This window comes from Gadus morhua, chromosome 4, assembly GCF_902167405.1.
Source record: "Gadus morhua chromosome 4, gadMor3.0, whole genome shotgun sequence".
Lineage (NCBI taxonomy): Eukaryota > Metazoa > Chordata > Actinopteri > Gadiformes > Gadidae > Gadus > Gadus morhua.
Window position 1 is genome coordinate 23,833,464 of NC_044051.1, and position 25,876 is coordinate 23,859,339.

Genomic DNA, 25,876 nt, shown 5'->3' on the forward strand with positions numbered 1-25,876 from the left:
CTGATATAACAGTCTCAACTGTGGTCCAAGCTTTCACGAAGGCAGGAATAATCACTGAACTGCCAGGCAACAGCAGCGACACTGACTCGGATAATGACGAGAGGGATCCGGGCATGTTGGATGCCGTACTCGCCCAACTGTTCAATTCGGACACACAAGAATTCGAGGGATTCGTAGACGGGGAATGAACTGAAAAGTGAGCTTATTGTTAAGAGATATTGATATTGATCAGATATTGATGAGATATTGTTAATATGCACATTAACCTTTGAACATCGTTACCATGGGAGTGACCGGAGTTGTCAGAACGCTTAATAAAGTTTGACTTTATCTGACTGTTTTGTTGACATTCCCTTTAGCACATCTCGGTCTAGTCGATGCATAACGCAACCCCAGTCAAACGTTTGACTGCAGTATCTTCTATTCTATGCGCCTTATAATCCGGTGCGCCCTATATATGAAAACAGTTCTAAAATAGGCCATTCATTAAAGGTGCGCCTTATAATCCGGTGTGCCTTATAATGCGGAAAATACGGTAGTCCTCGTTTGTATTTCTTTCGAAATGGTGAACTTTTGCATGGAGCCATCTTCTATGTCAGATCCAGTACCCTCCGCCAATGTACTTCAGTTTTATCAACAGCCTCTGTTATCTTAGCTTCAGACGCTGTGGATGTTAGTTTCTGCTGGTGAAGTCCCACCCACTGGCACTGCTCTAATAGGTCTGTAGCGTCAGGGGGTGGGACCCACTAGTGCCCACTAGTGGTTGTAGTCTTACGAGAATCATCCCCTCTTACACTTCCTATTTTCTTGTACGCAAAAATCGTCATATTGCGTCATTGAAAACAGGAAGTGTTGGAGATCGATACGGATCTCTCCAGTCTCTCCAGAAAATAAGGGAATGATGCTAGACCATTCAAAAATATGCGGGGGGTTCTAAAAATACAAAGCTTATGTGAAATGGGTGAAGTTGCCCTTTAACAAGCCACTAGAGTTTTTTGAGAGGAAACGTGATGAATTGCGGTCACAAAAAGCAGTAATTCGTTCGTTTGGCACCACTAACGTCAAGGCAACTGAGGCATCTTATCGAGCTGCTCTCCGTATAGCGAAGGCAGGCAAGCCCCATACTGATGGAGAAACATATCTGCTCCCTGCAGCTAGAGAAATGTGTTCAGTGATGCTGGGAGAAGCAGCTGCAGCTAAACTTGACACGATCCCAGTATCTGACAACACCATCCAGCGATGAATATCCGACATGGCTTACGACGTCAAAGAACAGGTGGTGAACAGTGTTCGCAAAAGCCCCATACACGCCATTCAACTGGATGAGTCCAGTGACGTTGCACACTGCGCTCAATTGATGGTGTACGTCAGGTTTATTGAAGAGCTAAATGTGCGCGAGGATTTTTTGTTTTGCATTCCCCTCCCTGCCCGCACAACAGCAGACGAACTTTTCAAGGCTCTGAATGATTTTTACCAGGCCGAAGGCCTTGAGTGGAGCCGGTGTTGTGGCATATGCACGGATGGAGCAAGGGCCATGACCGGCCGTCACAGCGGTCTTGTGAAACAAGTGCAGACCGTTGCCCCGGCCGCTGTCTGGAGACACTGCATCATTCATCGCCAGGCTTTAGCAGCAAAAAAGATGCCCAAAGAATTGCGTGCGGTTCTGGATGAGGCAGTGAAAATTGTGAACATAATTAAGGCCCCGTCCACACGAAGCCGGCGAATCCGCTGACCGAAACCGCAAACTTCTGAAACCACCCTCGGAGGTGGTTTCAAATCTATCCGGTTTCGTTTTGGTTCCGTGTGGACGCCTGAAACCGACTGAAACCGCAAACCATGACGTCATCGCCCCACCCCTCGACCTCCTAGCCAATGGCTCTTATGCCCGCGGAGTCTCAGAAATCACAACAAAAAAGATGATGGCAGACTACAAGCTTGTAATCGTTCTGCAGCATATCATGTCCCTTGTTGGGTTGCTAAGCCATTATTTACTGAGAATCTAGTTCGCCATCATAGAAGAGCTGTTTGTTTGTGTTGTTAGTGGTTCGGGGGGCAGCCTTTATGCGCATGCTCGCCTCTTCTTCTTCTGGTGTACTTCATTTGTGTACCAGAAGCAGCGCCCTAATGGGCCTGGAATGTTTACTACAGCGTTTCTACAGATCTATCCGGTTTCGCTTGGCTTCGTCTTTACGGAGATACTTCGAAACCGGATAGGTCAAAACCGTAACGGTTTCGCCCGTTTCGGCTTCGTGTGGACGGGGCCTAAATCACGTGCCTTAAACGCACGCATGTTTAGAATCATGTGCGATGAAATGGGCGCTCAATTCAAGCAATTGCTCCTGCATTCCGAGGTGAGGTGGCTCTCTCGGGGTAAAGTCCTCACCAGGCTCTGCGAGTTGCGAGAAGAAGCCTTCCTCTTCCTCACCGAGATAAACTCCCCACTCGCAAAACATCTGGAAGACATGAACTGGCTCGCGCTGTTGGCTTATCTGTCTGACATTTTCGAGCGGATCAACACCCTGAATACTTCTCTCCAGGGCAAAGAGTGCAATGTGTATACGGCACACGACCAAGTGTCTGGCTTCATGAAGAAGCTGGATGTGTGGTGTGCCCGTATTGGAAGGGGCTCTGTTGAAATGTTCCCGACATTGGAGGATACGCTGGAGAAGACAGCGCAGCCGCTCAGCTCTGTGAAACCGGTCATCAGCGCGCATCTGAGCGGGCTGCGTGACCAGTTCGGAGAGTATTTTGGAGAGGAGCCACTGGGAAACCAGTGGGTCCGGAACCCCTTCTCCTTCCCACCCACAGTCCGAGATGATCTGAGCATACACGAGGAGGGGGCTCTTGTCGAGCTCAGCTCAAATGTGGACTTGAAACAGAGACTGGTGGAAATGCCGATTACGCAATTCTGGTTGAGTATCGAGAGCGAGTTTCCCCATGTGTCCGCAAAAGCCATGAGAGTCCTGATCCCCTTCACCTCCACTTACCTATGTGAATGTGGGTTTTCCGCTCTGACCCTGATCAAAAACAAATACCGGTCAAGGCTACAAGTACAGGATGACTTGAGGCTGTTTCTTTCTTCTGTGCAACCTCGCATTGAACAGCTGTGTGCATCAAAGGAGCGCCCGCACTGTTCGCATTGAGAATAGCGAAAAGTGTATAATTAGCCCTAAATCGGAATATGGAATGTGTTGACGTCTGATAAATTCAGGATATCTTTATTATTATTATTATTATTATTTCAGTTGACGTCTCGTGTTGACGCGAGTTCAGTTTGAATAAAAGTAGCCTCTGACATGGAAATATTGGATGGACATTTTATGAATAGGCCCTTTTTTGTGAATGTACTTTGTTAAAAGAAATACAACTAGAACTGCAAGCAGTTATGCAGGGGTCCAAGAAGTGTGCATTTCGCCGGCACAACGCGACAAGAAATGTGCATTTCGCCGGCACAACGCGAAGCATGTGTTCAAAACGCTACCCTGAACCTGTGGATAAAAAGGATTTGACTGTGGTAGGAGTAGCGAGAAGTCAGTGTAGCGTTTTCGCGGCGAAATTTTGTAGAAGATATACAATTTCCTCGTTTATTGCGCCCCCTAATGGCGAAACTTTCCGAAATCTTTTTCCAACGTCACTAAGGGTAACACCGACATGTGTGTAAAATTTGGACTTGTTCCGATGTCTAATTTTGGTATTTTTCTGGATTTTTGATTTTCAACGTAAAACGTAGCTAATAAACAAATATTCAAAATGCTACCGTTTCGTAATCGAAGGTCGGATCAAAAAGTGTTTGAGTTTTTCTTTTCGTGTGCGTCTGAAGATGCCGTGTGCAAAGTTTGGTGTTGATCGGGCGAGAAATGTGGGAGGAGTAGCGAAAAAACAGTTTTGCGGTATTCGCGATTTTGTGAAAAAAAATTACAGACGGAAATGGGCGTGGCCTATGCCAAAAGATCCAGCAGACTCCAGTGAATATGTGCGTACAAGTTTTTGACTGTGGGAGGTTCGGTGTGGGAGTTATAGCCCCAAACGCGTCTTTCCTTGGTATAGCGCCACCTAGTGGTCGGCGTGTCTGGATTTGGTTATCTGAGTAGCGGTGCCGGACCTGGTTCTAGTCATGTAATTGGCGCGTGTGCACCATTTACGGTTTGGGCTGTAGTCCCACAAGTACGGGGGGAAGTATAACTAGAACTGCAAGCAGTTATGCAGGGGTCCAAGAAGTGTGCATTTCGCCGGCACAACGCGACAAGAAATGTGCATTTCGCCGGCACAACGCGAAGCATGTGTTCAAAACGCTACCCTGAACCTGTGGATACAAAGGATTTGACTGTGGTAGGAGTAGCGAGAAGTCAGTGTAGCGTTTTCGCAGCGAAATTTTGTAGAAGATATACAATTTCCTCGTTTATTGCGCCCCCTAATGGCGAAATTTTCCGATTTTTTTATCGAACGACATTAAGGCTAGACCCGACATGTGTGTAAAATGTGGACTCGATCCGATGTCTAATTTTGTTTTTTTTTGGATTTTTGATTTTCCACGTCAAATTTAGCTAATAAACCAATATTCAAAACGCTACCGTTTCGTCGTCGAAAGTCGGATCAAAAAACTGTCTGAGGGTTTCTTTGCGTGTGCGTCTGAAGATGCCGTGTGCAAAGTTTGGTGTTGATTTGTCGAGAAATGTGGGAGAAGTAGCGAAAAAACAGTTTTGCGGTTTTCGCGATTTCGCGAAAAAGAATTCTAGACGCAAATGGGCGTGGCCTATGCCAAAAGATGCAGCAGACTCCAGTGAATCTGTGTGTACAAGGTTTTGAATGTGGGAGGTTCGGTGTGGGAGTTATAGCCCCAAACGCGTCTTTCCTTGGAATAGCGCCACCTAGTGACTGGCGTGTCTGGATTTGGTTATCTGAGTAGCGGTGCCGTACCTGGATCTAGTCATGCAATTGGCGCGTGTGCACCATTTACGGTTTGGGCTGTAGTCCCAAAAGTACGGGGGGAAGAATAAAAATAAAAATAAACTAGAACTGCAAGCAGTTATGCAGGGGTCCAAGAAGTGTGCATTTCGCCGGCACAACGCGACAATAAATGTGCATTTTGCCGGCACAACGCGAAGCAAGTATTCAAAACGCTACCGTGAACAACATGTGGATATAAAGGTTTTGACTGTGGGAGCTTCGGTGTGGGAGTTATAGCCTAAAACGCGTTTTCAGAACATTCCATGGCCAAATAGGAGACAGACAATGTCGTCGTTTTTTGGCGCCGCCCTGTGGAGAAATTTTCCAAAGAGAATTATCCTTTGCCAAATAACTCCCGCCCACATTAATAATTCTTGGCCATATTTTCTAAATAGACTCGGGTTTGCCCCTTGATGGTTTCCCTTGAGTTTGACGAACATTCCTTTGGCCAATTAGAAGATATACAATTTCCTCGTTTATAGCGCCCCCTTAGGGCGTAATTTTCCGAATTTTTATTCGAACGTCGTTAAGGGTGGCGCTAACATGTGTGTTAAATTTGGACTCGATCCGATGTGTAATTTTGGTTTTTTTTGGATTTTGGATTTTTCACGTCTAATTTAGCTAATAAACAAATATTAAAAACGATACCGTTTCGTCGTCAAAGGTCGCATCAAAAAAGTGTTTCCATGCATTCTTTGCGTGTGCGTCTGAAGATGTCGTGTGCAAAGTTTTGTGTCGATTGGTCAAGAAATGTGGGAGGAGTAGGGAAAAAACAGTTTTGCGGTTTTCGTGATTTTGCGAAAAAAAATTCTGGACGCAAATGGGCGTGGCCTATGCCAAAAGATGCAGCAGACTCCAGTGAAGCTGTGTGTACAAGGTTTTGAATGTGGGAGGTTCGGTGTGGGAGTTATAGCCCCAAACGCGTATTCCTTGGTATAGCGCCACCTAGTGACCGGCGTGTCTGGATTTTGTCGTCTGCGTAGTCCGAAGAGATCTGGATCTAGTCATGTAATTGGCGTGTGTGCACCATTTACGGTTTGGGCTGTGGTACCACTTTTAGGGGGGTAAGAATAATAACTAGAACTGCAAGCAGTTATGCAGGGGTCCAAGAAGTGTGCATTTCGCCGGCACAACGCGAAGCATGTGTTCGAAACTGAGAAACGGCGTATGCCAAAAGATGCAGCTGACTCCAGTGAATCTGTGGATACAAAGGTTTTGACTGTGGGAGGTTCGGTGTGGGAGTTATAGCCCAAAACGCGTTTTCAGAACATTCCATTGGCGATTAGGAGATGTATTATTTCGTCGTTTTTTTGCGCCCTCTTGTGGCGAAATTTTCCAAAGACAATTTTCCTTTTCCAAATAACTCCCGCCCACATTAATAATTCTTGACCATAATTTTTATATAGACTCGGGTTTGCCCCGTGATGGTTTCCCTTGAGTTTGAAGAACATTCCTTTGGCCAATTAGAAGATATACAATTTCCTCGTTTATTGCGCCCCCTAATGGCGAAATTTTCCGAAATTTTTATCGTACGACATTAAGGTTAGCACCAACATGTCTGTAAAATTTGGACTTGTTCCGATGTCTAATTTTGCATTTCTTTGGATTTTTGATTTTCCACGTCTAATTTAGCTCATAAACCAATATTCAAAACGCTACCGTTTCGTCGTCGAATGTCCGATCAAAAAAGTGTCTATCAATTCTATGCGTGTGCGTCTGAAGATGCCGTGTGCAAAGTTTGGTGTCGATTGGTCAAGAAATGTGGGAGGAGTAGGGAAAATACAGTTTTGCGGTTTTCGCGATTTTGCGAAAAAAAATTATAGACGCAAATGGGCGTGGCCTATGCCAAAAGTTGCAGCAGACTCCAGTGAATATGTGTGTACAAGTTTTTGGACTGTGGTAGGTTCGGTGTGGGAGTTATAGCCCCAAACGCGTTTTCCCTTGGTATAGCGCCACCTAGTGGCCGGCGTGTCTGTATTTTGCCGTCTGCATAGTCTTCAGGGACCTGGATCTATTCATGCAATTGGCGTGTCGGCACCATTTACGGTCTGGGCTGTGGTACCACTTCTAGCCGGGAATAATAATAATAATAATAAGAAAAATCCTTACAAAAACAATAGGGATCCAACCTGTTGGCTTGGACCCCTAATAATAACTAGAACTGCAAGCAGTTATGCAGGGGTCCAAGAAGTGTGCATTTCGCCGGCACAACGCGACAAGAAATGTGCGTTTCGCCGGCACAACGCGAAGCATGTGTTCAAAACGCTACCCTGAACCTGTGGATATAAAGGTTTTGACTGTGGGAGCTTCGGTGTGGGAGTTATAGCCTAAAAGGCGTTTTCAGAACGTTGGCCAAATAGGACATAGACAATGTCGTCGTTTTTTGGCGCCGCCCTGTGGCGAAATTTTCCAAGGACAATTTTCCTTTGCCAAATAACTCCCGCCCACATTAATAATTCTTGGCCATATTTTCTATATAGACTCGGGTTTGCCCCTTGATGGTTTCCCTTGAGTTTGAAGAACATTCCTTTGGCCAATTAGAAGATATACAATTTCCTCGTTTATTGCGCCCCCTAATGGCGAAATTTTCCGAAATTTTTATCGAACGACATTAAGGTTAGCACCAACATGTGTGTAAAATTTGGACTCGATCCGATGTCTCATTTTGGATTTCTTTGGATTTTTGCTATTCCACGTCTAATGTAGCTAATAAACCAATATTCAAAACGCTACCGTTTCGTCGTCGAAGGTCGGATCAAAAAAGTCTTTCGTGCATTATTTGCGTGTGTGTCTGAAGATGTCGTGTGCAAAGTTTGGTGTCGATTGGTCTAGAAATGTGGGAGGAGTAGGGAAAAAACAGTTTTGCGGTTTTCGCGATTTTGCGAAAAAAAATTCTAGACGCAAATGGGCGTCGAAAAAAAATTCTAGACGCAAATGGGCGTGGCCTATGCCAAAAGATGCAGCAGACTCCAGTGAATATGTGCGTACAAGTTTTTGACTGTGGGAGGTTCGGTGTGGGAGTTATAGCCCAAAACGCGTTTTCAGAACATTCCATTGGCGATTAGGAGATGTATTATTTCGTCGTTTTTTTGCGCCCTCTTGTGGCGAAATTTTCCAAAGACAATTTTCCTTTTCCAAATAACTCCCGCCCACATTAATAATTCTTGACCATAATTTTTATATAGACTCGGGTTTGCCCCGTGATGGTTTCCCTTGAGTTTGAAGAACATTCCTTTGGCCAATTAGAAGATATACAATTTCCTCGTTTATTGCGCCCCCTAATGGCGAAATTTTCCGAAATTTTTATCGTACGACATTAAGGTTAGCACCAACATGTCTGTAAAATTTGGACTTGTTCCGATGTCTAATTTTGCATTTCTTTGGATTTTTGATTTTCCACGTCTAATTTAGCTCATAAACCAATATTCAAAACGCTACCGTTTCGTCGTCGAATGTCCGATCAAAAAAGTGTCTATCAATTCTATGCGTGTGCGTCTGAAGATGCCGTGTGCAAAGTTTGGTGTCGATTGGTCAAGAAATGTGGGAGGAGTAGGGAAAATACAGTTTTGCGGTTTTCGCGATTTTGCGAAAAAAAATTATAGACGCAAATGGGCGTGGCCTATGCCAAAAGTTGCAGCAGACTCCAGTGAATATGTGTGTACAAGTTTTTGGACTGTGGTAGGTTCGGTGTGGGAGTTATAGCCCCAAACGCGTTTTCCCTTGGTATAGCGCCACCTAGTGGCCGGCGTGTCTGTATTTTGCCGTCTGCATAGTCTTCAGGGACCTGGATCTATTCATGCAATTGGCGTGTCGGCACCATTTACGGTCTGGGCTGTGGTACCACTTCTAGCCGGGAATAATAATAATAATAATAAGAAAAATCCTTACAAAAACAATAGGGATCCAACCTGTTGGCTTGGACCCCTAATAATAACTAGAACTGCAAGCAGTTATGCAGGGGTCCAAGAAGTGTGCATTTCGCCGGCACAACGCGACAAGAAATGTGCGTTTCGCCGGCACAACGCGAAGCATGTGTTCAAAACGCTACCCTGAACCTGTGGATATAAAGGTTTTGACTGTGGGAGCTTCGGTGTGGGAGTTATAGCCTAAAAGGCGTTTTCAGAACGTTGGCCAAATAGGACATAGACAATGTCGTCGTTTTTTGGCGCCGCCCTGTGGCGAAATTTTCCAAGGACAATTTTCCTTTGCCAAATAACTCCCGCCCACATTAATAATTCTTGGCCATATTTTCTATATAGACTCGGGTTTGCCCCTTGATGGTTTCCCTTGAGTTTGAAGAACATTCCTTTGGCCAATTAGAAGATATACAATTTCCTCGTTTATTGCGCCCCCTAATGGCGAAATTTTCCGAAATTTTTATCGAACGACATTAAGGTTAGCACCAACATGTGTGTAAAATTTGGACTCGATCCGATGTCTCATTTTGGATTTCTTTGGATTTTTGCTATTCCACGTCTAATGTAGCTAATAAACCAATATTCAAAACGCTACCGTTTCGTCGTCGAAGGTCGGATCAAAAAAGTCTTTCGTGCATTATTTGCGTGTGTGTCTGAAGATGTCGTGTGCAAAGTTTGGTGTCGATTGGTCTAGAAATGTGGGAGGAGTAGGGAAAAAACAGTTTTGCGGTTTTCGCGATTTTGCGAAAAAAAATTCTAGACGCAAATGGGCGTCGAAAAAAAATTCTAGACGCAAATGGGCGTGGCCTATGCCAAAAGATGCAGCAGACTCCAGTGAATATGTGCGTACAAGTTTTTGACTGTGGGAGGTTCGGTGTGGGAGTTATAGCCCCAAACGCGTCTTTCCTTGGTATAGCGCCACCTAGTGGCCGGCGTGTCTGGATTTTGTCGTCTGCATAGTCTTCACGTACCTAGATCTAGTCATGTAATTGGCGTGTGTGCACCATTTACGGTTTGGGCTGTAGTAGCACTTTCTTGGTAGGAAGTATAATAATAATAATAATAATAAAAATCCTTACAAAAACAATAGGGATCCAACCTGTTGGCTTGGACCCCTAACTAGAACTGCAAGCAGTTATGCAGGGGTCCAAGAAGTGTGCATTTCGCCGGCACAACGCGACAAGAAATGTGCTTTTCGCCGGCACGACGCGAAGCAAGTATTCAAAACGCTACCGTGAACAACATGTGGATATAAAGGTTTTGACTGTGGGAGCTTCGGTGTGGGAGTTATAGCCCAAAACGCGTTTTCAGAACATTCCATTGGCCAAATAGGAGATAGACAATGTCGTTGTTTTTTGGCGCCGCCCTGTGGCGAAATTTTTAATTTTCCAAAGACAATTTCCCTTTGCCAAATAACTCCCGCCCACATTAATAATTCTTGGCCATATTTTCTATATAGACTCGGGTTTGCCCCTTGATGGTTTCCCTTGAGTTTGAAGAACATTCCTTTGGCCAATTAGAAGATATACAATTTCCTCGTTTATAGCGCCCCCTTAGGGCGTAATTTTCCGAATTTTTGTTCGAACGTCGTTAAGGGTGGCGCTAACATGTGTGTTAAATTTGGACTCGATCCGATGTCTAATTTTGGATTTCTTTGGATTTTTGATATTCCACGTCTAATTTAGCTAATAAACCAATATTCAAAACGCTACCGTTTCGTCGTCGAAGGTCGGATCCAAAAAGTGTTGATATTTCTTCTTTTGTGTGCGTCTGATGATGTCGTGTGCAAAGTTTGGTGTTGATTGGTCAAGAAATGTGGGAGGAGTAGCGAAAATACAGTTTTGCGTTTTTCGCGATTTTGCGAAAAAAAATTCTAGACGCAAATGGGCGTGGCCTATGCCAAAAGATGCAGCAGACTCCAGTGAATATGTGCGTACAAGTTTTTGACTGTGGGAGGTTCGGTGTGGGAGTTATAGCCCCAAACGCGTTTTCCCTTGGTATAGCGCCACCTAGTGGCCGGCGTGTCTGTATTTTGTCGTCTGCTTAGTCCGAACAGATCTGGACCTAGTCATGCAATTTGCGTGTCGGCACCATTTACGGTTTGGGCTGTGGTCCCACTTTTAGGGGGGTAAGAATAACTAGAACTGCAAGCAGTTATGCAGGGGTCCAAGAAGTGTGCATTTCGCCGGCACAACGCGACAAGAAATGTGCTTTTCGCCGGCACGACGCGAAGCAAGTATTCAAAACGCTACCGTGAACAACATGTGGATACAAAGGATTTGACTGTGGTAGGAGTAGCGAGAAGTCAGTGTAGCGTTTTCGCGGCGAAAATTTGTAGAAGATATACAATTTCCTCGTTTATTGCGCCCCCTAATGGCGAAATTTTCCGAATTTTTTATCGAACGACATTAAGGTTAACACCAACATGCGTGTAAAACTTGGACTCGATCCGATGTCTAATTTTGGATTTCTTTGGATTTTTGATATTCCACGTCTAATTTAGCTAATAAACCAATATTCAAAACACTACCGTTTCGTCGTCGAAGGTCGCATCAAAAAAGTGTTTCATGCATTCTTTGCGCGTGTGTCTGAAGATGTCGTGTGCAAAGTTTGGTGTCGATTGGTCAAGAAATGTGGGAGGAGTAGGGAAAACACAGTTTTGCGGTTTTCGCGATTTTGCGAAAAAAATTTGCAGACGCAAATGGGCGTGGCCTATGCCAAAAGATGCAGCAGACTCCAGTGAATAAGTGGATACAAGTTTTTGACTGTGGGAGGTTCGGTGTGGGAGTTATAGCCCCAAACGCGTATTCCTTGGTATAGCGCCACCTAGTGGCCGGCATGTCTGGATTTGGTCGTCTGCCGTCATCTCACGTACCCGGATCTAGTCATGCAATTGGCGTGTGTGCACCATTTACGGTTTGGGCTGTGGTCCCACTTCTACGGGGGAATAATAACAAACACTACAAAAACAATAGGGATCCAACCTGTTGGCTTGGACCCCTATTAAGAAAAATCCTTACAAAAACAATAGGGATCCAACCTGTTGGCTTGGACCCCTAATAATAATAATCCTTACAAAAACAATAGGGATCCAACCTGTTGGCTTGGACCCCTAACTAGAACTGCAAGCAGTTATGCAGGGGTCCAAGAAGTGTGCATTTCGCCGGCACAACGCGACAAGAAATGTGCGTTTCGCCGGCACAAAGCGAAGCATGTGTTCAAAACGCTACCCTGAACCTGTGGATACAAAGGATTTGACTGTGGTAGGAGTAGCGAGAAGTCAGTGTAGCGTTTTCGCTGCGAAATTTTGTAGAACATATACAATTTCCTCGTTTATTGCGCCCCCTAATGGCGAAATTTTCCGAAATTTTTATCGTACGACATTAAGGTTAGCACCAACTTGTGTGTAAAACTTGGAGTCGATCCGATGTCTAATTTTGGATTTCTTTGGATTTTTGATATTCCACGTCTAATTTAGCTAATAAACCAATATTCAAAACGCTACCGTTTCGTTATCGAAGGACGGATCAAAAAAGTGTTTTCATGCATTCTTTGCGTGTGCGTCTGAAGATGTCGTGTGCAAAGTTTGGTGTTGATTGGTCAAGAAATGTGGGAGGAGTAGCGAAAATACAGTTTTGCAGTTTTCGCGATTTTGCGAAAAAAAATTCTAGACGCAAATGGGCGTGGCCTATGCCAAAGGATGCAGCAGACTCCAGTGAATATGTGGGTACAAGTTTTTGAATGTGGGAGGTTCGGTGTGGGAGTTATAGCCCCAAACGCGTCTTTCCTTGGTATAGCGCCACCTAGTGGCCGGCGTGTCTGGATTTTGTTATCTGAGTAGCGGTGCCGATTCTGGATCAAGTCATGCAATTGGCGCGCGTGCACCATTTACGGTTTGGGCTGTAGTATCACTTTCAAGGGGGGAAGAATAATAATCCTTACAAAAACAATAGGGATCCAACCTGTTGGCTTGGACCCCTAATAACTAGAACTGCAAGCAGTTATGCAGGGGTCCAAGAAGTGTGCATTTCGCCGGCACAACGCGACAAGAAATGTGCGTTTCGCCGGCACAACGCGAAGCATGTGTTGAAAACGCTACCCTGAACCTGTGGATACAAAGGATTTGACTGTGGTAGGAGTAGCGAGAAGTCAGTGTAGCGTTTTCGCGGCGAAATTTTTTAGAAGATATACAATTTCCTCGTTTATGGCGCCCCCTAATGGCGAAATTTTCCGAAATTTTTATCGTACGACATTAAGGTTAGCACCAACTTGTGTGTAAAACTTGGAGTCGATCCGATGTGTAATTTTGGATTTCTTTGGATTTTTGATATTCCACGTCTAATTTAGCTAATAAACCAATATTCAAAACGCTACCGTTTCGTTATCGAAGGACGGATCAAAAAAGTGTTTTCATGCATTCTTTGCGTGTGCGTCTGAAGATGTCGTGTGCAAAGTTTGGTGTTGATTGGTCAAGAAATGTGGGAGGAGTAGCGAAAATACAGTTTTGCAGTTTTCGCGATTTTGCGAAAAAAAATTCTAGACGCAAATGGGCGTGGCCTATGCCAAAGGATGCAGCAGACTCCAGTGAATATGTGGGTACAAGTTTTTGAATGTGGGAGGTTCGGTGTGGGAGTTATAGCCCCAAACGCGTCTTTCCTTGGTATAGCGCCACCTAGTGGCCGGCGTGTCTGGATTTTGTTATCTGAGTAGCGGTGCCGATTCTGGATCAAGTCATGCAATTGGCGCGCGTGCACCATTTACGGTTTGGGCTGTAGTATCACTTTCAAGGGGGGAAGAATAATAATCCTTACAAAAACAATAGGGATCCAACCTGTTGGCTTGGACCCCTAATAACTAGAACTGCAAGCAGTTATGCAGGGGTCCAAGAAGTGTGCATTTCGCCGGCACAACGCGACAAGAAATGTGCGTTTCGCCGGCACAACGCGAAGCATGTGTTGAAAACGCTACCCTGAACCTGTGGATACAAAGGATTTGACTGTGGTAGGAGTAGCGAGAAGTCAGTGTAGCGTTTTCGCGGCGAAATTTTGTAGAAGATATACAATTTCCTCGTTTATGGCGCCCCCTAATGGCGAAATTTTCCGAAATTTTTATCGTACGACATTAAGGTTAGCACCAACTTGTGTGTAAAACTTGGAGTCGATCCGATGTGTAATTTTGGATTTCTTTGGATTTTTGATATTCCACGTCTAATTTAGCTAATAAACCAATATTCAAAACGCTACCGTTTCGTTATCGAAGGACGGATCAAAAAAGTGTTTTCATGCATTCTTTGCGTGTGCGTCTGAAGATGTCGTGTGCAAAGTTTGGTGTCGATTGGTCAAGAAATGTGGGAGGAGTAGGGAAAAAAAAGTTTTGCGGTTTTCGCGATTTTGCGAAAAAAAATTCTGGACGCAAATGGGCGTGGCCTATGTCAAAAGATGCAGCAGACTCCAGTGAATCTGTGCGTACAAGTTTTTGAATGTGGGAGATTCGGTGTGGGAGTTATAGCCCCAAACGCGTCTGTCCTTGGTATAGCGCCACCTAGTGGCCGGCGTGTCTGGATTTTGTCGTCTGCCTAGAACTCAGGGACCTGGATCTAGTCATGCAATTGGCGTGTCGGCACCATTTACGGTTTGGGCTGTGGACCCACTTCTAGGGGGGAAAAATAATAACTAGAACTGCAAGCAGTTATGCAGGGGTCCAAGAAGTGTGCATTTCGCCGGCACAACGCGACAAGAAATGTGCGTTTTGCCGGCACAACGTGAAGCATGTGTTCGAAACGCTACCCTGAACCTGTGGATACAAAGGATTTGACTGTGGTAGGAGTAGCAAGAAGTCAGGGTAGCGTTTTCGCGGCGAAATTTTGTAGAAGATATACAATTTCCTCGTTTATTGCGCCCCCTAATGGCGAATTTTTCCGAAATTTTTATCGAACGACATTAAGATTAACACCAACATGTGTGTAAAATTTGGACTCGATCCGATGTCTAATTTTGGATTTCTTTGGATTTTTGATATTCCACGTCTAATTCAGCTAATAAACCAATATTCAAAACGCTACCGTTTCGTCGTCGAAGGACGGATCAAAAAAGTGTTTCATGCATTCTTTGCGTGTGCGTCTGACGATGTTGTGTGCAAAGTTTGGTGTTGATCGGGCGAGAAATGTGGGAGGAGTAGGGAAAAAACAGTTTTACGGTTTTCGCGATTTTGCGAAAAAAAATTCTAGACGCAAATGGGCGTGGCCTAGGCCAAAAGATGCAGCAGACTCCAGTGCATCTGTGTGTACAAGTTTTTGAATGTGGGAGTTTCGGTGTGGGAGTTATAGCCCCAAACGCGTATTCCTTGGTATAGCGCCACCTAGTGGCCGGCGTGTCTGGTTTTTGTCGTCTGCCGTCACCTCACGGACCTGGATCTAGTCATGTAATTGGCGTGTGTGCACCATTTACGGTTTGGGCTGTAGTACCACTTTTAGCTGCTGGAATAATAAGAAAAAAATCCTTACAAAAACAATAGGGATCCAACCTGTTGGCTTGGACCCCTAATAATAGGAAAAATCCTTACAAAAACAATAGGGATCCAACCTGTTGGCTTGGACCCCTAATAAAGATCATACACATTCACTTACTGGAGATCATGCAAGGAAAAGGTAAATTCCCGCTAGAAATGTTACTAGAAACACGTTTAATGGTGCATCTGTCCTAAAATATTGCATTTCCCATTCAGATAATAAAGATTAATATAGGCCACGTAACAATTTCACCAAATGCTAGGAGAACGTCTCGCCCCCTGTTGGTGCTATTCCTCCATTCATTTCAAATGGAGAAGAAAGCGTGTTCAGGGTCACGCTTTGGTCAGGCAAAGCGTGACCCTGAACACGCCTTGCGACGTGGACCAATGTATCTATTTCACGCCTTGGCGTGAAACCGGGTTGGAATATCAGTGTCATTAACTTGCATTGGAGCAAATTCCGTGGCCACATTGCGGACAATTTAAGTGATTCCGTGAGACCACCACGGACTTTGAGTTAAGCGCCCGTGGTCGACTCGCTCGTTGAAACGGGGATCTGTGTGTGTGCCACGGAATATCATTGTCATTAACTTGCATTGGAGCAAATTCTGTGGCCACATCAAGGATAATTTAAGTGATTCCGTCAGACCACCACGGATTGTGAGTTAAGCCCCCGCCGTGGTCAACTGTGGCACACACACAGATTGAAACGGGAATCTGTGTGTGTGCCACGGAATATCAGTGTCATTTACTTGCATTGGAGCAACTTCCGTGGACACTAGTGGTGGATTGAATGATTCGTTTCCATGACCCAGTTCGCGTGATTCAGTTCGCCAAGAGGAGTCGTTCGCGAATCGTTCGTTCGTTCAGTCGAGTTTCCGGTAGCACTAACTCCACTGAGTCTGACTGACTCAGCTGAGAACCGTGCAATGGTGTGCATTCCATGATACGATTTACCGCTACCGGAAACCAGGCTGAACGATCAAACGATTCTCGAACGACTCCTCACAGCTCAGTCGAGTTTCCGGTGAATCAATTCACCGGGAACCCAACTGAACTGGGTGGAGTCGTTCGCGAATCAGCCTAGTTTCCGGTAGAGGTGAATCGCATCATGGAATGCACGCCATTGCACGGTTCTCAGCTGAGTCAGTCAGACTCAGTGGGGTTAGTGCTACCGGAAACTCGTTTGTTCGTTCAGTTGAGTTTCCGGTGAATCGAATGGTGAACAAGACGAACGAGAGAAACGAACCGGTTCGGTTCGTTCGTCCTAAAGACTCGTTCATTCGAACCGGTTTGCGAATGAACGAGCCTACACTAGTGGACACATCACAGACAATTCAAGTGTTTCAGTGAGACCACCACGGATTTTGAGTTAAGCGCCCGTGGTAGACTCGCTCGTTGAAACGGGGATCTGTGTGTGTGCCACGGAATAACAGTGTCATTAACTTGCATTGGAGCTAATTCCGTGGCCACATCATGGACAATTTAAGTGATTCCGTCAGACCACCACGGATTTTGAGTTAAGCCCCCGCCGTGATCAACTGTGGCACACACACAGATTGAAACGGGAATCTGTGTGTGTGCCACGGAATATCAGTATAATTTACTTGCATTGGAGCAACTTCCGTGGACACATCACAGACAATTTAAGTGTTTCAGAGTGACCACCAAGGATTTTGAGTTAAGTGCCCGCGGTAGACTCGCTCGTTGAAACGGGGATCTGTGTGTGTGCCACGGAATAACAGTGTCATTTACTTGCATTGGAGCAAATTCCGTGGACACATCACGGACAATTTAAGTGTTTCAGTGAGACCACCACGGATTCTGAGTTAAGCGCCCGTGGTCGACTCGCTCGTTGAAACGGGGATCTGTACGTGCCACGGAATATCAGTGTCATTAACTTGCATCGGAGCGAATTCCGTGCGCAAATCACGGAAATCTGCGTGTTTCCGTGATGATCCCACGGATTTCGAGTTAAGCGTCCGGTCATTTCACGGATTCCTGTGAGACCAGGTTGGTTTGGTTTCCCGCTCTGATCTACAGATTGCGGCCACGTGGTTCTAGAACTCGCGACCAATTCAATAATTAATTATATCAAATCCCTTTCCCCCTCAAGCGTTTGTTAACGTCGCTTTCCAAAATGTACAGTTTTAAGTGAATGGTCCGGTTGAACTTTAGCTAAAGCCTAAGTTAGCCAGCGAACGTGTTTGAGGTCCCTTCGGCTCGATAAGGAGCCGCTCTCTCTGCAGCAGGTCGTCCACTCTGCAGCTTGGTAACCGTTTGGAAGAGTGAAAGGGCAACATTTCGGACACATTTCTCTCTCAAGTTATTCTGATGAATGCACTCTTCTTTCCCTCGCTCTCAATCTCTCTCTCTCGCATATACTCTTCCACAAATATCCGACTAAAATGCACAAATGCTGAGTGTGTGTGTGTGTGTGTGTGTGTGTGTGTGTGTGTGTGTGTGTGTGTGTGTGTGTGACTGTGTAAAAATGGACACTTCTTATCTTTGTGCCCCTTAATTTGACCTTTAAATGTTTTTCTAAAATAATCTTCAATTAAGGAAAATTAAATAATCTGGACAAGAAAATTAATCTAGACATTTTTTTCCTTCATTCTACCTGATATTTCAGCCATTACTGTTGTTCAAAATGTTTTTTGTAACCCCAATACAAATTTTTGGTCTGTGGAGAAAGATAGCTGCAGTGGAATAAAGTTACACAGCAGATTTAAAGGCACAGTATTCCTCTGCTTCAGTCCTCCTAGTAAATACACGTTCCGTGGTAGGAGTTTTCTTTCAGGGGTTTGTTTGATCATTAATCATTAAGCAGATGATTTTCTCCAAAGGGACGGACAGGGTCGTCTGCTGTTACGGTCTGGGATAGGTGTGGATCAAAGTGCGGAAAGAAAGAGGCAGCAGGCAGCAAATCGTTTGTAAAACAAAATACTTCTTTAATGAAGTGAGTACAAATGCAGTACAAAAACCACAGATTCTCCTTGAGAAAACAAAGTTGAGAACCTTGTCTCAAAAACACTACTATGTTTTATGAAACTATGGAACAACGTTCCAGCAATAATCAACAGGAAAAAACATTATTGAAGATACAGCAGGTAGTAAGGGGAGCAGAGGGAACAAATAGGCATGACCACAGGTGCAGGGGATCCGAGGTGTAGCCATGGTTTCAACATTGGGTGGGACAAAGGCCTGGTGGCGGGGTCCGGCCCCCCCCAGGCAAAGATTTTGAACATGAATTAATCTGGTGCACTCTGAGAGCAAAATCTCAATACCTAGCACCTAATTTTGAAGACCTTTTTAGGGATGGATGCTTAAAACACTTTACTACTGGATGTGACCAAGCAGTGTGGGAGTGTGGAGGACTTGAAATTAGGAAAAGGTTGACACACCTATACTTCAGAGCTCTGTTTTCCCTTACATTTTGAATTAAATATAACATTTTGTGCTCCTCAATATTTCAACCAATTCAGTAAGTTATTTTTTTCCACATTACATTCATTGATGTGTTTTTTTTTTTTTTTTACAAAAAACACACAAACAAACACCTACACCACCACAACAAGGACACAAAATCCAGCCATTTCTTACTTCCATTACATTTTTTATTGCATAACCATCACATTTGCCAATGTTGAATAAAACCCACCCAGCTGCATCTATCTCATGGACCTAAATAGAAGTCACCCCAAAACCTTTGTTACCCCTCAGAAAACATAGATTTTCTGATATTTTCATCCACAAGTACATAGATGAGTTTCACGAGAGAGCGCACTGAGCTAATCTCATGGTGAAATTACATTAGCTGTAATGAATGATGCACTGTTAAAGAATTAGACATATCAAGGACATAACCTAAATGTTTTCTGATTAGTTATGGATTAATCTATGAATACATACATTATACAATGTTTTGTAACTTTGAATGAGACTTGACTTAATAATTATTATATTGCTATATTAGCAACTGCAACGCTGCTGCGTAAAGTTGTGTGTCAACTGAAGGAGGCGAGGAAAAAAAGAGATGAAGATGATGAAGACAGCGATTTTAGTATTGATACTGTTGCACATAAGTATCTAAGCCGATATATATTTTTTTAATTTGAATCGATTAGTATCTGAGTATACATTTTTTTGACCACCCTACACTATATACATGTGTGCTAAAAGGATTCTGCTTGAATGTCATGATTCGGTCTTAACCTTTCATATTTACTCCTCTCTTAGGCGACTCACCTCTATGCCACTGTCACGTTAAAATTGTACCGGGGGCGAAAATTGTACCGGCCTACGTCATCGTTTGTTTACATCCTGACAACCTGACAACCTGCCCGGCAACAGACGACGCGATGCAGAAAACATGTTTCCAAACGACGAAATAACATAATACAGATAGCGGATCGCTATCTGTATTATGATAGATAGCGATAACACTTGTTTTTACTTTATATTTGTATTGTATTTAATTGTTTAATCGAAACAATAAAAAAATTTGCCCGCAAAACAGGCGATCGCGTCAAATGACGCGTCAAATCACGTAGGAAGGTTCTTGAACATTCTAGACTATGAAACCTGCTTAAAACACTCAGTTTACTAGCTAAATTCGATTAAACAATTCAATACAATACAAATATAAAGTAAAAACAAGTGTTATCTAGCGATCCGTTATCTGTATTATGTTTCAAGAACCCTCCTACGTCATTTGACGCGATCGCCCGTTTCGCGGGCAAAACATTTGTCATCTGACGCGATCGCCCGTTTCGCGGGCAAATTTTTTTATTGTTTCGATTAAACAATTAAATACAATACAAATATAAAGTAAAAACAAGTGTTATCGCTATCTATCATAATACAGATAGCGATCCGCTATCTGTATTATGTTATTTCGTCGTTTGGAAACATGTTTTCTGCATCGCGTCGTCTGTTGCCGGGCAGGTTGTCAGGATGTAAACAAACGATGACGTAGGCCGGTACAATTTTCGCCCCCGGTACAATTTTAACGTGACACCACCACTAGATTGACAAACTCTCCCTGTGCTTTCATCCTCCAAACTTTCTGTCTCTCCCGCTGGCTTACTAGCTCTTCTCTGAACACAACAGAGGAAACATGGAAGGAATAATATCACAGATATCAGCAAACTATTTACCAGTAGACTACTGAAACACACTATAGACATCATTGCCACTGCCAACAGGATTCTGCTCTAATGTCACAATTGTGTTTAAACCATTAATATTTACTCTTTGACAATTATTTTGCAGACGCTTTTATCCAAAGTAACTTACAAATTGCATTGAACATAGGAAAAGCCAAGACTCTACTAGTTTCCAGAACTCCTCTCATAGGCTACTCACCTCTATGTCACTAACAGATTGACACACACTGCTTTCATCCTCCAAACGTTCTTGCTCTCTGTGCTTCACTCTCTTTATTCTGAGAACACCAAAGTGAACATGCCACAGGGAAGAAATATTGTCAGATAACAAGTACTGTTCCTTTCTCAGATAGTCAACAAACCACTTTTGATCTGAATGACAATAATTCTATGACTAGTTTTTTGTAGTCTATTAACTCCACTGTAATGTAATGCTACAACTCAGGGGCGTAGCCATCTTTTCAGAAGTGAGGGGGACAAATTGTTCAGAGGTCTATTGAGTGATTTATCATCCTCTCGCATTCAGTTGCACCTCCATAGTGGCTACATAACCAAGAACAGCACAGCACCAGGGGAACGACTTTAGTTCTTTAAGATGATGTAGGCTACTATCAAAATCTAAAGTCAAAATCGAATGCTGCCAAACTCTGGTTGAGTTGACACAGAATGACCCTCGAGCATCTACAGGTTAAGTAACCAGATAATAAGTGCCAAATGACAACACTCTGTAAAGTGCCAAAGTTCTGTAAAACACCATTCCTGTTTCAAATTATCAGCACCAAAATGGAATGGAAGTTACAGGGTAATAAGCCACATAATTTAATTTAATGGCAAGAAGTGACAAGTGTAAGTGACGACAATAAACATATCGACATGAAGATGTAGCTATTTTACATTTGCCGTTGTCAATTAGGACAACACAGATGTGCAAAATTAATCAAGACTAAGACAAATGGTATGACCTATACCTGCTTCCTTAAAAACACAAATAGTGCAGTAGTCAAATAATATCAGCAAATAAATAATAAACAAAAAGTCTCTTTGAATATAAACTAATCTAATCTTAGAGTCACTCTTATCCTATATACATTTCCTTAGCCAGTTATAATTTCTCCTGCAATGATATAGATAATAAATGTTCAAAGCAAAACTTATAATAGTATTAAGAATAGTAGTGGTGACGTAGCTGTGGAAATTAATCGCAAAGTCACTTTTATCCTATCGATAATTTCTCCTCAACTGCTGTGAAGACCCTCCCTGTTCATTCCTGCTGCTGCTGGACTCTAGTCCACTGTCTCCTCCCTGACCCTGCTCTTTCTATTGTATGAAGATTAAAAGATATGTGCAAAACAACCGTGAGCACAAGTTCTGTGCAGAAATGCGAGGAGTGGGTTTATTCCTAGGTGGTTGAGTAGCCAAGTAGAAGTATTGTTACTTTAGAATAATATAAGTAAAAAAGTATTTTGCAGTAAAACAACTCTTAAGAGTAGAGTTTATCCAATAAGTTACTCAAGTAAATGTGACAGAGTAAATGCAACTAGTTACTATCACCTCTGCACCTAGCAAGCGATTTAACATAGGTAACAGTTAACAATTGTTAACTAGCTTACCTTGATATATTGACATCTATTAGTTGGTCATCATTTAGTTAAACAACATGCAACAGCATTACTCAACTTCGAAAAAACTAACCGTCTTCGGCATGTTCGGCTGCTGGTTTGGTGAACATGCTTGAAACAGATCTGAATCAACGTCTCTGTGATGAAATCACAACACGACAGCGGTGTTTGCCGCTGTCACCTTTTGAACGCACCACCTGCTCATGGTGCGTTCAAAAGCGGCTCGGAAAAACGTGCTTCCACCTGTAAAATGAATTGAATGGTTGTAATGGCTGTAAAAAGGGCGGGGGACACAGGGCACAGATACGGGAAGTGCGGGGGACATGTCCCTCGTGTACCCCGCGTCCGCTACGCCCATGAGTTTGACCATTAACATTATTCTTCCGAAATACGAAAACATAAATCCCAGACCAATGAGGTCAACTGTCACGATGTTCAGCGTTGTTCATTTTGTTATGATACAACATAGGGTTCCACTTTAACCTCCCTGTGTGTCTGCTTGTATGTGTGTATATGTGGCTGTGTATTTGTATGCTTGTGTGTGCCTGTTTGTGTGCATGGTGCATGTGTGCATGCATGTGTATGTGTACGTGTGCATGCATTTGTGTGTGTGTGTGTGTGTCCGTGCATGTGTTTGGGTGTGTATGTGTGCGTGCATGCATGCGTGTGTGTGTGTTTATGTGCGTGTGTGTGTGCGTGCATGCATGCCTGTGCTTGTGTGCGTGTGTGTGTGTGTGGTACAGGAGTTTGTGGACGTCAGCCCTCCTCAGAGGAACTGGAAGGGCATTGCCATTTCCCTGCTGGTCATCGTGGGTGTCTGCGCCCTCATCTCCCTGTCAGTCGTCCTGCTCAGCCCCGGTACGTAGCCGCGCCCATGTGCAAGTGTGTGTGTGTGTGTGTGTGCGTGTGCGTGTGTGTGTGTGCGTGCCTGTGTGCGTGTGCACGTCTGTGTATGTGTGTTTGTGCATGCATGCCTGTGCGCGTGTATGTGTGCGTGTGTGCCTGTTTGTGTGCGTGTGTGCATGCGTGTGTGTGTGTTAGCGTGTGTGCTTGTGAGTATGTGCGTGCCTGTGTGTGTTTGCTTGCATGTGTGTGTGTTTGTCTGTAGGTCAGAATGATCCTAACAGATCGATGTCATGAAGGTTGGTGCCTTGAGGTAACTGAATGTGAGGCAGGCTGCTGCTACGCAGACCTTTGGATTTATTCTGATGCTTCTAATAATGGTTTTATGATATGCTTGTGACTGTTATTTTTGAGCACTGAGAACAGTGCTAAACAATCCTTCAATATTATGTTTGGATAATTGCAATACAGACAGACTGCCAAACAGAAATCAATGTCACGTATGTCGTCGTTCTTAATAAGTGTGTTTCATGCGTTCCTGAGAAGAGTGGCGTGAAAACACGGGGTGTTATAAATCCGTTGCTATTCCATCCTGCTAAAGAACACTGCATGAAGGATGAGCGCACCAATAAATAAGTAACTAATACAGCATCCAGCATGGATGGCTCCCCCCGAGCTGAGCCCCACCCTAACCCCCGCCTGGTCTGTTTGTTTGTTTGTCTGTTTGTTTGTTTGTTTTGGCCCCCAGCTGAAGTCCCGGGCACCAAGAGGTCCAGGGCAAGCGTGGCGGATCTTTACTCGCTGGAGTTCAGGGTGCGGGACCCCGTGACGTCGTGGTTTGGTGGTGAGTACAGATAGTAGAGCTGGGACCAGCAATACGTTGTGACGTTTACAGTAGTGCAGGGACCAGCGATACGTTGAGACGTTTACAGTAGTAGAGGGACCAGCGATACGTTGAGACGTTTACAGTAGTGCTGGGACCAACGATACGTTGTGAGGTTTACATTAGGGCCGGGATCAGCGATACGTTGAGAGGTTTACAGTAGTGCTGGGACCAGCGATACATTGAGAGGTTTACAGTAGGGCAGGGACCAGCGATACATTGTGAGGTTTACAGTAGTGCCGGGACCAGTGATATGTTGTGAGGTTTACAGAAGTGCCAGGCCCAGTGATACGTTGGGAGGTTTACAGTAGTGATGGGACAAGCAATACATTCTTAGGTTTACAGCAGTGCCTGGACCAGCGATACGTTGTGAGTTATCCAGTAGTGCTGGGCCCAGCGATACGTTGTGAGGTTAACAGTTGGGCCGGGACCAGCGATACGTTGAGATGTTTACAGTAGTGCTGGGACCAGTGATACATTGAGAGGTTTACAGTAGGGCCGGGACCAGCGATACGTTGTGAAGTTTACAGTAGTGCTGAACCCAGCGATTCGTTGTGATGTTTACACTAATGCTCGGACAAGCGATACATTCTTAGGTTCAAAAACATCTAATCCAATGTGGCACAGTGCCACATTGGATCAGGTGTTTTTGTGTGTGTGGTGTGAGGTGTGTGTGTGCGCGTGCGTGTGTGCATGTGGGTGTGTTAATGTGTGTGTCAGCATGTGTACATACGTGGGTGGGTGTTCGTGTGTGGGTATGTTTGTGCATATGTCCGTGTGTGTGTTTGTGTGTCAGTGAACGCGTGTTTGTGTGTGTTTGTGTTTTTATATGTGTGTGCATGCATGGGGGTCTCGAGGGTTGTGGTGTGGCTGTGGAAGACAGTGAAAAAAGAGGCGATCAATGTCAGACGAACGTGAGAACATAATTCAATTATTTATTCTCCCCAGTTTCAAAGTATGACGCCACCCATTGTTACGGCCACATTGGCCTTTCAGTTGTCATTGTGTGTGTGCTACTCGTTTTGTCTGCCTTTGCTCTCGTAGGCCTGGTCCCGATTTTTCCAGGATGGGGGTGTGCCCGCGTACGGGGCGTGTCCCGTGAACCATATAAAAGGGGGCCTGGCCTCCGAGAGACGGCGGCGGGAGAATTGATTTGTGTTTTGCTCTATGATTGTCAAGATCAGTTTGATTCATGCTTTTTACGCAATTAAACCTAGAAACGTGGATTGTCGCGCTGTCTCCTGCCCCGTTTCTTTGTTATGTCTGAGCTGTGTAACACCCATAGTTATTAAAGCTTGGTACGTATTGGAGAATCTTCCCTCCTAAATTCGTGAGAGAAAAACCTAACCAGTACTTTATTTAAAAAAATAACTAAGTATCACATACATTTTAGGTAACATTTTAACAGTGTTTTGTTTTGGTATTAGTTAGATCAGGGGTTTTCAAAATGAGAGAGTGATCCGCCCCCCCACCCCCCCCAATCTTTGAGTGTTTTGAAAGAACTTTAATTATTTAAAAAGATCTCTGTCAACCACAGATGCCCGCCCAGCACCGGGTTAGCCCTCTGCGCCAGCCCACTGCGCTAGCTTGTTGCATTGTCAACAACAACAACAACTTGTTCAGACTGGCGCCGGTCCAGGGTGACTTTTGTGTCAAATAAATACCCAAACCAGGAACGTCCGCGGTCGAAATCGGCCCCCGCTCCGACCGCGCAGTATGTGTAGTCGACTGCTTTTGAAAAATTTGCTAGCAACAGGAAGTGCGCGTCTGCCAGTTGTAATTTTCTCTCTCTCCGCTCAGTGTAGGCCTACTTGATTCTCGGTGTCAGTCGGTGTTCATTTGGTGCATATCTCTGTCAAGCTGTTGTTGAGGCATTGGAAATGAATTGGAAATGTTAGAAAAATGTATTGATTGAGAGAAAGGGAAGGAGAAGTGATGACAGGTGATGGGAGAGAAGCAGATTGAGAGAGAGAGAGAGAGAGAGAGAGAGAG

The 25,876-nt window shown here is 44.3% G+C and overlaps 1 protein-coding gene across 1 annotated transcript in view; it reads left to right on the plus strand.

Moving 5' to 3' along the window:
- The first annotated feature begins 2,462 nt into the window (after positions 1 to 2,462).
- LOC115541697 (inactive dipeptidyl peptidase 10-like) overlaps positions 2,463 to 25,876 on the plus strand; it is a 254,281-nt gene continuing 230,867 nt past the window's right edge. Inside the window, exons 1-3 of the mRNA XM_030353542.1 lie at positions 2,463 to 2,807; positions 22,902 to 23,016; positions 23,750 to 23,845. Of these exons, the coding sequence (XP_030209402.1) occupies positions 2,463 to 2,807; positions 22,902 to 23,016; positions 23,750 to 23,845 (556 nt within the window). The remainder of the gene's footprint in view (positions 2,808 to 22,901; positions 23,017 to 23,749; positions 23,846 to 25,876) is intronic.